General features: G+C 47.6%; 1 protein-coding gene across 6 annotated transcripts; it reads right to left on the bottom strand.

Annotated features, from left to right (window-relative positions):
- Positions 1–105: 105 nt before the first annotated feature.
- Positions 106–11,420, bottom strand: DEDD (death effector domain containing). 6 transcript variants are annotated; one of them, XM_030842135.3, is made up of 7 exons: positions 11,066–11,420; positions 9,318–9,350; positions 7,068–7,171; positions 2,629–3,017; positions 2,318–2,425; positions 1,860–2,006; positions 106–1,304 (listed from the first exon to the last, which is right to left on the bottom strand). In XM_030842135.3, the coding sequence occupies exons 4-7, from the start codon at positions 2,951–2,953 to the stop codon at positions 928–930; spliced, it is 957 nt and encodes a 318-aa protein (XP_030697995.1). In that variant the 5' UTR covers positions 2,954–3,017; positions 7,068–7,171; positions 9,318–9,350; positions 11,066–11,420; the 3' UTR covers positions 106–927. The 6 variants fall into 6 exon arrangements, with proteins under 6 accessions (XP_030697995.1, XP_030697996.1, XP_030697997.1 ...); XM_030842136.3 differs by lacking the exon at positions 11,066–11,420 and adding an exon at positions 10,906–10,988; XM_030842137.3 differs by lacking the exon at positions 7,068–7,171 and having other exon boundaries at positions 11,066–11,419.
- Positions 11,421–11,610: the final 190 nt, after the last annotated feature.

The following is an 11,610-nucleotide window of genomic DNA, read 5'->3' as shown; positions in this document are numbered from 1 at the left end:
AGAGGATGGGGAAAGAAAAAGAAGAAAGGAATTGATATTGAATCATTTCACTTTCACCTATGATGCCCTTTGCCCAAGCCAGAAGAAAGCAAAGGGGAAAAGGGCTGCAGGGTACATTATTTATTTTCACTTGAACATGGAAAGGAAGTGTCACACTCCCCCTTCCCCTTTTTAGGGGGAGTGTATTTTAATCAGCAACCTCTTCTCCATCCACCCTGTGTATGTGTGTACACACACAACACAGCTGGGAGGGCGACTAGGCTGACCTAGTCCGCTTACCTATTACTCCTTTGAAGAGGGTTTGACAAAGAGGGAAAAGGAAGGAGCCACACCAGGCCGAGGTTTCAAGCCATGGAATGGAGGAAACGAGGCAGAGAGGAGCAGCACCAAGGGCCAGAAGAGAGTGGAAAGGGCCACAGCTTCTTTGTTTTTTAAAAATTCTATAATTTGGGAGAGGGTGGTGATTAATTTCCAAAATACACTTCAGAGTCCCACCTTCCACACAGCTCCCTACTGACAGCCCTTTGGTTTCTCAGACAAAATTTAAGAGCCCTCATAAAGCCAGAAGTACTGATAACCCCTCAGTGCACCCAAAAGCAGTGATCACTTCAATCCCTTACAAAGACTATGTTCTATAGACTTTGCTTCTCCCTATACATTTGTCTTATGGCTCAATGGCAAGGTGGCTGTAGAGACACACATGAGGGGTGTAGGTGGAAAAGGGAAACAAAGGGACGCCCAGGCACATGGGTGCAGGGAGGGGTGGGGAACACCACTTCCATTTTTCGTTTGTCTTTTCCTTTAAAAAAAAAAAAAAAAGGCAGGGGTGTGATTGGTTGGAAGGGTAGAGGACAAACCCCAGAACGGTATGTAAGCTCCAGAGGTGGGTGGTAAGAAGTCCCCCGAGAAGTGAGAAGGGGAAAAAGGTCAGGGCAATGCTTGCAGCATCAAGTTCCTCAGGAGTTTCTGTCGGCCCAGCTCATAGTCCTCCTCGTCCACATTCACCAGCAGCTTGATGGCCTCGTGGCCCACAGCCTGCTTGAGGGAGTCTGTGATGAAGACACCTTTAAGTGCCTCTAGTAATGAGCCATTGATATAGTCGCGCCAGAATGCATCGAGGTAGGTGAGCTCAGAGAACTTGATGTCACAGATGATGGAACCCAGGTCCCGGGACTTGAGGATGGTGTTGGCCTGGTTAAAGCGCTCAAACTGGCGCTCAAGTGGGTCCTGCTTGTTAGAGAAGACGTTGCCCTGCAGAGCAGTCTCATGCTGGCAGTATTCAGCCCGAACCCGCAGTCTGATGTCTGTGGGGAAAAGAAGATATGCAGAAGAGGTTGCAGTTTACAGCCAAGTCTGAAAGGCTTGAACAGCAATAGAACAGAACAGCAGAGTAGCAAAGTTGGGAACATCACCTGACAGCTTCTCTACCTCTTCCCAGGACTAGTTCTTTTCTGTGTACCTCTGAAATCCTTGCCTGAACTCAAGAGGTTCCCTTAAATGGGCCATGCCCAGGTCAGATTACTTCCATCACTCACAAGTAGCACCTTGATTCTAGGAGATATTTTCCTAATTAACAGACACAGAATTTCACTTTAATACTCTATCATGACTTGGGTCATCCTACAATAAGGATGTCATAACAGCATCCCTTTCATCTAGTATTACCTAGAAAGAGTTGAAATGTACTCTGCCACAAAGGTAGAGGAGTTCTCCTCCCAGAGACTATACCATTCAATCTCACTTTGCAACAGCAATCAAACTGAGCCTTACACTGAATAGAATAACTGCCCAGTATTCCAGCAGTTCTTTGTATTTCCCTTCAAGTCTACTCTACCTCTAGAACCCTTGAACTTCCTCACCGCATGTCTGCTTTTCCTTGGGATCTGGTGTCACTGACTTCCGGCGTTTTCGCTGGCTCCCAAGTGTGGCTCTCCCTCGAGCTGGCCGCTTGCTACACATCTGAGGGCCCGAAGTGGGGCAGCACACCACAGGATAGTGGGGAGGCACTGACCAGAGGGTAAAAAGGGAGACATAGTAGGGTAAAAGCAGAAATTCAAACAGTTCACTTGGAATGAGGAAGGATCATTTAGACTTAGCACTAAAAACAGTATCAATGATGTGACCTGAAAGGTGGACACAATGTGGGAACAATTACAGGACCCAGATGAAGCATTAACACCTCATCTGATTTTTTGGGGGCCAGATATGGGTGGGGGGGGACACTGTCCTTTCATTTAGGCTGGCAAAACTGGGAAAAGATGGGTCCAGTGTCCTCTTTCTTGATTATGGAAATTAGGGGGAGTTAATATTGTCTCACCTGTTTTAGGGGGGTGGGGAGGCCTCGGTTCTGGATCGCTGAGGGCTCTGGGTGTCACATAGCGAATTGATGTCTCTTCCAGATATTTGTCTACAAGATCAGGGCACACTGTAGGGGGAGAGGGGTTCACTCAGGAAAAGATACACCCTTCCCTTCTCCTAGTCCAACCCTCCAATGGGCCTCATAACTTATTCTCCTCAGTACTCCCCAGCGTCAATGCCTCCTTCTGCTTGGACTCCCATGGTGCTCACACAGGGCCGCCCACAGCTCTTCCCTGATTCCAGTGTCCCCAGCCCCCAATGCACCCTCACCAGCCCGTCTCCTCTTGAGGGTGACGTAGGGCAGCAGGTCATGGCGAGTGATGATGCGCAGCAGTTGCAGCACCTGGCGAAAGTTACTCTCATCACAGCGGCCCTGGCGCTCCAGCGCCAATAAGAAGTCACGTCCATTTCGGATGAGGCCACGCTCGTGGTCATCAATGACATCAACAAAGAGGAAGGAAAGAACTCGTACGTCTCTGTGTGTCAGGTGGGTGCCCACGATGTCAAACATGCGATGCAGGCTATACAGCCCATGCTCTTGCTCACCATGCTCTTCGGGCCACACCTGGCTTGCCCTCCGCTTTAGGCCCGCCATGGTGGGGGCTCAGGTGCACAATGCTTTCCAGAATCCCTGCTCAGCAGCTGCAATCCCCACTATACTATAAGGAAAAGGAAAGAACCTGTGAACCACTCAATGTCAGGAATTAGTCATCCATTCCTATATTCCCAGAGCCCAACACAATGCCTGGCACAGTGTAGTGCTTAATAAGCATTTACTAACTTTTACAAAGTATTTATTTATTTATTTTTTTGACTGCACCACACGGCATGTGGGATCTTAGTTCCCCGACTCTTGCATTGGAAGCACGGAGTCTTAACTGCTGGACTGCCAGGGAAGTCCCTACAAAGTACTTGTTAAAAAATACAGCCTAGGGCTTCCCTGGTGGCGCAGTAGTTGCAAGTCCGCCTGCCGATGCAGGGGACGCGGGTTCGTGCCCGCGGAGCGGCTGGGCCCGTGAGCCATGGCCGCTGAGCCTGCGCGTCCGGAGCCTGTGCTCCACAACGGGAGAGGCCGCAGCGGTGAGAGGCCTGCGTACAGCAAAAAAAAAAAAAAAAAGAATACAGCCTAGAGCTCTGTATATCCAACAGATGCTGCCCTAAGTCCAGATCTTACTGGAGATAGATAGTAACTTCTGCTAAGTAAGACTTGTTAACTGCAATTTTAGCGCTACATATTCAGCAGAATTTTCTATTAAATATTACCCCAATTGTTCCTCTGGCCTCCAAAATACTGCTTTTGGTCCCTTGTGCTCTCCCTGCCAGCACCCCCAATCAATTCATCCCTTAAATGTAGGTGAAATGAGGAGAAGTAGAGAATTCACTCTAAATTCTAATATAGAAGCTGCATCAGATGAACTTAGGGGCCGACAACAGGGAAACTGAAAGCCTTTAGGGTTAGTACTAGTGTTTTTTATTTATTTATTTATTTATTTTATTTATTTAAGGCTGTGTTGGGTCTTCGTTTCTGTGCAAGGGCTTTCTCTAGTTGCGGCAAGCAGGGGCCACTCTTCATCACGGTGCGCAGGCCTCTCACTATCGCGGCCTCTCCCGTTACGGAGCACAGGCTCCAGTCGCGCAGGCTCAGTAATTGTGGCTCACGGGCCTAGCTGCTCCGCGGCATGTGGGATCTTCCCAGACCAGGGCTTGAACCTGTGTCCCCTGCACTGGCAGGCAGACTTTCAACTGCTGCACTACCAGGGAAGCCCTAGAACTAGTTTTAATTCTGCCTATTTCAGGACTTCCCTGGTGGCACAGTGGTTAAGAATCCGCCTGCCAATGCAAGGGAAACGGGTTCGATCCCTGGTCCAGGAAGATCCCACATGCCATGGAGCAACTAAGCCTGTGAGCTCCAACTACTGAAGCCCACACATCTAGAGCCCGTGTTCCATAACAAGAGAAGCCACCAAAATGAAGTCTGCGCACCACAACAGTAGCCCCTGCTCGCCGCAACTAGAGAAAAAGACCATGTGCAGCAACGAAGACCCAGCGCAGCCATAAATAACTAAAGAGAAAAAAGAAAAATGGGACTTAAAAAAAAAAAATTCTGCCTATGTCATTAACAAACTGTGTAGCTGTGTGACCTTAAGTCACTTAATTTCAAAGTCTCACTGTCCCCGTCTACAAAACAGGGATGAAAGAAATTACTCCTCGAGTTAAGAATCCAATGAGAAGATGCATGTGAAATCACTGTAAAACTTATCTAAATGGTTAAGAGATTTCAAAGAGATAAGCATCCTAGCCTCTGCAGCCAGACTCATCCCTCCACAAACCTAACCTCATTTTTCCAACAATCAAACCAAGTCCAGGAGAATAAATGCTAAGAAAGTTAATTAAATATCCACCAAAACTCATGGATTTAAAACAATAAACATCACTAAGCTCCTAGGTTGAGCATTGTTGTAAGTCTCCTATGCCACCTGTACTCGCCTGATGTTCACACACCGTTTGGATATGTCACCTTCTAACCTTTCCTCATGGTTGTCATTTACCAATCCCCTGTCAATGACCAATCACAGTCCTACATTTATTATATATTTTGGCATTTAATTCACAAAGTTCCTCCATCATCCTGGGTAATATCAGTGACCCAGCCAATAACCAATCCTCAAGTCCAACAACTTTCACCTCCTCTCTAGCCACTACTATTTACTGCCCTGGCAGAGAGTACCACCCAATACTGCTCCACCATCTGACCACAGCCTCCAATCACCCAATCAATTATAAATTCCTGTTGATGCTACTTTCTACTTCTTAAATCTGCCTCACCCTTCCACCTCTACCATGCTGGTTCAGGCCCCAGCAATCTCTCACCTGGATTACTGCAACAGCCACTCTAAGGCTGTTGCAGCCACCAACCCTAACCTGCCTACATCAATCCCCCATGTCCAGCTGAATTATCTAAAACGCACAACTGACCACATCACTTTTCGGCTTAAGACCTCGCTACAGTCCCCTCCTTACCAGTAAGAACACTCCAAACTCCTTACCCAACACACCAAACCTTCCAAGATCAGGCCTTGCCTACTTTGCCAACCTCGTAACTCACTTTTTATTCTCTAACATTATCCGTTTGTTTATAGTTCATATACGTCATACAATTCATTTCTCTGTAACTTTCTTCAGACTATTCTCCTTGCCTGAATGCCCCTCTCCCTTCTCTTCCACACCCCCCATTACCACCCTTTTTCAGATGGTTAACTCCTACTCATCCTTTAAGAATCAGCTCAGATGCCATCTTCAAATTCATTCTCTACACCCCCATGCTGGTATAAGTAGTCCTTTTCCGTGCTCCTATGGAACACTGTACATATTTCCCTTAAACCATTTATCGAAGTGTACTAAAATCATTTGTGTATTTATTATCCTATTAGATCTTAAGCAACTCATGTAGAGGGCCTAGGTCATTTTCATCTTTATGTGTCTAGTGCCTAGCAATAGATGGAGGCTGGCATATAGTAGGAGTAACCTGTTGTTGAACTGAAATGAATCTCCAAGAGATTACCACAAGCGACACCAATTAAGAAAAAAACTCAACAAAAATCCAAGAGAGAGAGGACCCAATTAAAAGTACATGCAACTCAGGTATCATGCATATACTCTAACTGGCTATAGCCTCCCCCACACTGCAAAACTACCCATACCATAGCATCCTACTCAACAGCGAGACAGGCCGTTCTGTCCATTTTATACTCCAAGAAACTGAGGCTAGGTTAGAAAGAGAATAAAATTATAAACTACTTCAGAAAAGTCAAGCTGTTGGGGACTCAGAAAAATTGAAGAGCAAGTAGGACCTGGTTCTCTCTTTTAATCCTGAAACGAAAGCAGAGAGACTCATACCCTTAAGAAAAGGGGAGGGCTTCCCTGGTGGCACAGTGGTTAAGAATCCGCCTGCCAATGCAGGAGACATGGGTTCGAGCCCTGGTCCGGGAAGATCCCACATGCTGCGGAGCATCTAAGCCCGTGCGCCTCAACTACTGAGCCTGCGCTCTGGAGCCCGCGAGCCACAACTACTGAGCCCACATGCCTAGAGCCCATGCTCCCCAACAAGAGAAGCCGCTGCAGTGAGAAGCCCGCACACTGCCACAACGAGCAGCCCCCGCCTGACGCAACTAAAGAAAGCCCATGCGCAGCAATGAAGGCCCAACACAGCCAAAAACAAATAAATAAACAAATAAGAAAAGAAAAAGGGAGGGCCACCCTGTAATCACCTAGCCCCATACCATGGGTTCAGATAGATGGACAGGAAATATAGCCCATATCTAGTTATGAGAGCCCAGATGTCCCACCCAAAGCATGGGAAACAACAGGGAAAATAGCGATTCAACTATTGACTGGTTTTCCTCGTCTCTTCCTCTCGTTTCACCTGCTGCAGTCACTGGCTACAAATAGAGGGGACTGAAGGAAAACAACTTCTTGCTCATAGCAGGTAACATGAGAAAACTGAGTCTCCTTAGAGCCCCTACAACTTCTCCTTGTTCCCTATCCCACCTGTTCCCCTTGGCCAGCTGTTCATTATGTGGATCCCATAAAAAACAGATGGGCAGGTTTCACATTCAACCAATCAGAAGAGCAGGCTGCTTCAGAGCTCCCTAATTCAAAGTGTCCTGACTATAAACCCCAGGAAATTAGGAAATATTGTCCCCACATACCTGGTCACTGGAAAATGAAGCAGAATACAGGGAAGCACTGTGGTCCTAATTGTGTATCAATGGATGCAATTCTACAATAGGTCTCAATCCTGAGGGTTAACTCCCTAGATTTGAGGAAAAAACAGCCACCTTTAAGTCGTAGATCCTAGGCTGGATCAAAGTGACAGGAATTATCAGAGCTTCTAGGTCAGTGGTTCTCAACCAGGAGCGATTTTGCCCTCCAGGGGAATTCAGCAATGTCTGGAGTCATTTTAGATTGTCATGACTGGGAGGGTGGTAAGGGAGGGTGCTACTGGCGTGCAGTGAGTAAATGCGATGGATGATGCTAAACATCCTATAATGCACAGGACGGCCTCTTACAACAAAGAATTATCTGGTCCAAAATGTCAATAATGCTAAAGATGAGAAAGCCTATTCTAGATGGAGGGTCAAAAGGAGAGACAGCATGTCGCTTCCATCCTATATCTGGAAAAGGAAGTGATTTGGTCCCTCCAACCCAAACCCATCAAACAATATTCCAGAAGAAAAGCCAGTCAGACAAAGACTCATTTAACTTAACTAAGGAGTTCCATCCCACTCCAACCTTGGCTTCTCTATCACCTGCTGTTGCCATTTAGGTGAACAGCAGGTGACAGGACTACACTCCCTTCCGCCCCATCCCAGGAGGTCTAATTTGACCTAGTTCAATCTAAATTTCTGTGCAGATCAGAGAAATGCCATCCTCTGCAAGACAGACAGAAAGGATCCTGCACTTAAACCTTGCAGCCATCTTTAAAGTCCCAAAACTAGACCAAAAGCAGACCCTTCCTTGTTAGGCTGCTGATCAGACTTATACTGCTTATGCAATGAAGCAAAAAGAGGCAGAAGTTTCCCAAGGCCATGCTTGTCCTTGGGAGAAATGTCAGGAGGCTGGCATGCAGACTAATAGGCAGCCCTCCCCACTTAATTATCATCTAGGATGGTGAGTTCACTCACTCAGCAATCCAGATGGGGGTTCCAAGAATCTATCTAACTTCAGCACTAAAAGAACGTGGCCAACTTCCCCTTAAACCAAAATATACTCAGCTTTCTGTGGCAGTGAATCGAAGGAACTCAGCTTAAATTATACAGAGATCCTAGATGAAAAGTATCAGGGCAGTGAGGAGAATATACCCCCTCTAAAAATGAAGATTAGAAAGAACTTCAGAATCTTGGTGCCTGAAACATCGCCAGATACCAAGAGACAAACACTCCAGTAAACAACAGTCCTGATCCTGCTGGCTGATTTGGGTCTATTTGAGAGCCTAACGTATGGATCACCCTTAATAGGTTCCCAAGACTCATTCTTTATTCTGATGAATTGCTGCATTTCCTGGAGCTGCAGGGTTTTTTGTTGTTCGCTTTCTTTTGGGAGGAGGTCCAAGCCAGCCAAGGGCCAACAAACAATCTATATGTATCTACAGGACTTCCTCTTGACTAATCGTTATCTATTAGATTTCTACTTCCATGCAAAGTCTAGTCTCATCCCAACCAGGGATGAGATCTGTATTTTTTGAGGTACTTGATTCTCTCAGAAGCCCTTAGAAGTCACGTGGAAGAAATAAAAAGAGTGATGTCTCGAAATGAAAACAACAGTCTAGTTTCATCCCAAAAGAACTAGAGGTATTTGACTCTCTCAGAAGCCCTGTGAGAGGGAAAGTCATGTGGAAAATCTAAAAAAGAGTGATGTCTTGAAACTTGAAATGTAAAGGACATGGAAAACCTTAAAGATGACTAAGACGACTACATAAAGAGCTTTCTTGCTGGTAGGACCAAGAAAATGTAACCAAATATCTGGAAGTCAGAATTACAAACTGTGTTTTCAAAATGAAGATTCCAGAACAACTAGGATAAAGAGTAAGCTAGAGGAAAAGCCTTCCCAGGGCAGGTGCCTCCGCAACCCTCCAAGGCCAACATTTAGTAGACACTGTACTAGAGTACAAAGTTCCATATGTTTAAAAATGTTTCTCTCAGAGCTGACCACGAAGGCTAGATAATAACAAAACAAGGCTGGAGTCTTGCCCTAAGACACCTAATTTCTGTTCTCCCTTCCCTCCTACCAATCTCCGGTGACCCAAAGGGACAACGACTGCAACAGATCTTACCCACTGAAAACCCATTTTCCCTGTCAGCTACCCCATTACTGAGCTCAACTCCCAATATGCCATTTCCATTTCATGCCATTTCCACTCCCTTCCATTGTTTGAAAACAATAAAAAGTTCCAGACTTACCTCTGCAAGAAACTTAATTTCCCAGGTCTCTTCCTAGCACAAGGTTCAAAGCCAGCAGCAAAGCAAAGACAAATAAGAGGGGGAAGTGTCAATTTTCAAGCTTTATTTTGAAACCTCAAAGAGGTAGTCAATCTCAGCTGCAAAAATATACAGACAAGCCTAAAGCCATTTCAATTGAAATGATCCACTCCAAGCTAAATGAGAGAACTCACTTCCATCCATCAAAGTCCCCAGGCTTCCCTAACCTTCTATTACCCAATTCACAACACAAAACCAACTCCAAGAATTTCCAGTCTCAGTGGCTTAGGGCAAGAAAGGTCCCAAATTCAACAACTTGTGGGAAAACCAATTATCCTCTGACACCTCACCTGACTCCTCAATTCCTTATGAGGCCCACCTACTTTGTTACAGTATTAACATTGACTTTCATCTTTAGATGAACTAGGAGGAAAGTGGTTACAGCCAAAGAAGGCACTTTCTTTCCGTTACTTCACTTATGAGACCAGAACTATCCTCCAAATTCTCACACACTGTGAGAACAAAATATCCACTGAGGCAGCATCCAGTCAAACATCTACATTTCACCAGGGAACATTTTTTATGTATGAATACTGACCCCCGCTCCTAGCACTTAAACAGCAAAAGAAGGGTCTGGAAACGAAAGCACTCATTTAATTAGCATGGCTGCCTAGACACCACCCTGTGTTTTCTGTTCCCTGCAAACAGCGTTCCAACATAGCATGGCTGTTTCCCCATTCTGGCATTGCTAATTGTTTAAAACTAGAAAAGTCCTTTACTCCTTCCACACTCCAGCGATACCAGGCTCCCCATTTTCTCTTCTTTTTGTAACCAGGAAAAACAAGGGAGCAGTAAGCTAGGCAGCTTCTGGAAATCCAGTTGAACCCTCATCCAACCCCAATTCTCCAAATCCACATGACCATTCCCTTCTGCCCTTCCCACCCTAGTAAAAGCTAAAGGTCTGGCAATTAGAATTGGCTGTAACTGATGCTGATTAACTCTGCTCTCTCTTCCTTTCTACAGGGGAAAAGGAAACCCCTGAACCTCTATCACTCGTGCAGCTACACTGTCCTATCTCCCATCCCATTCCCCTTCCTCCCAAACTTTCTTCCTAGTCTCTCACTTTCTCCATTACCTCGTCACACCGACACGCTCTCCATTCCCCAAACCTCCGTCCTCTCCTTTTCCACCCAAATTCTCCCCTAGGCCCTTCCCCCTCCCACCTCCAATTTAACACTTTCAGAACCTCCCCCCAAACGTCTCAAATCCAATCTTCACCTTTTCCCACCTCTCCACAACACCCCTTACAAGAGTCCAGTCCTTCTTCCAACCACATGCCACAAGCCCCCTTCCCCTTCACACCCTCGGCCCCTCGTTCCCGTTCCTACCCCCTCAGCCCGGCGGGACCGCAGCCCCACTCCCCACCTCGGCCTCTCTAATACCCCTAGCCTGGCCCAGCCTCGGCCCTTGTTTACGCCCCTCCCCTGCCCCACTCCTCCGCCTCGACCCTGCCCTCTCCCACAGTTGCCACCTCCCCCGCACGCCCCCCTCGGCCGCTCCCCTCCCCCACCTTGCAGCGTCCCGTCACCTCCCTCTCTTCAGGTTCTCAGGCTAGACGTCGCCACCGCCTCCCCCTCCACTTTCCTTCCCCAAGCCCTTTGCGGCCCCGCCCGGCCCCGCCCCGTCCCGCTCGACTCCCCCTCCCCACTCCGGCCGCCCCGCCGCCTCACTCTCGGCTCAGGCTCGGCGCCGCCATGTTGGATCCATCCGCGCCGCTCTCCCGGGCCTGTCTCACGGCGCCGCATCCGGGCTCCAGCCGCCGCCGCCGCCGCCGCGGGCGTGGGGGAGGGGAGAGGCGGGCGGGGGTGGCTGCATCCTGAACAGCGCCTCCCGGAACCTGGCCGGTTAGTGGCGGCTTCGAGACCATAGTGAGGCATGAGCCGGAGTAGCCATGCTAGTTGAGGGCAGCCTGGCAGCGGCATTAAACGGGAAGTGGATAGCTTCATTTCGGTAGCGGAGAATAGAGATTGGCAGCCATCTTGCTTTGGGGCAAGCTGGCAACGCAAGTTTTTCTTCAGTACGGCTTCAGGGCCGTAGTAAGGCATGAGAGAGGGTTGCGTTCTTGAGTGTGGAAACGTTGGTGGGGTGGGAGCTGTCTGGTGTCGACTTCAGGATCCATTGAAAGACTGCGACTGGCAGCCATGACGCATAAGGGCGGAATATTACGGGGGTCGGATTGCCCCGCGAACTTGGGGGAAGGTTCATGATCTGGGTT

Source organism: Globicephala melas, chromosome 1 (genome assembly GCF_963455315.2).
Source record: "Globicephala melas chromosome 1, mGloMel1.2, whole genome shotgun sequence".
NCBI classification, from domain to species: Eukaryota; Metazoa; Chordata; class Mammalia; order Artiodactyla; family Delphinidae; genus Globicephala; species Globicephala melas.
This window is presented reverse-complemented; position numbering and strand designations above follow the sequence as displayed.

Excerpts from the sequence above, each read along its gene's own strand:
- DEDD (XM_030842135.3), bottom strand. The coding sequence starts at position 2,953 with ATGGCGGGCCTAAAGCGGAGGGCAAGCCAGGTGTGGCCCGAAGAGCAT. Across the intron at positions 2,426-2,628 it reads CCTCAAGAGGAGACGGGCTG|TGTGCCCTGATCTTGTAGAC; the intron begins GTGAGGGTGCAT and ends CTCCCCCTACAG. Across the intron at positions 2,007-2,317 it reads TCCCCACCCCCCTAAAACAG|TGCCTCCCCACTATCCTGTG; the intron begins GTGAGACAATAT and ends CCCTCTGGTCAG.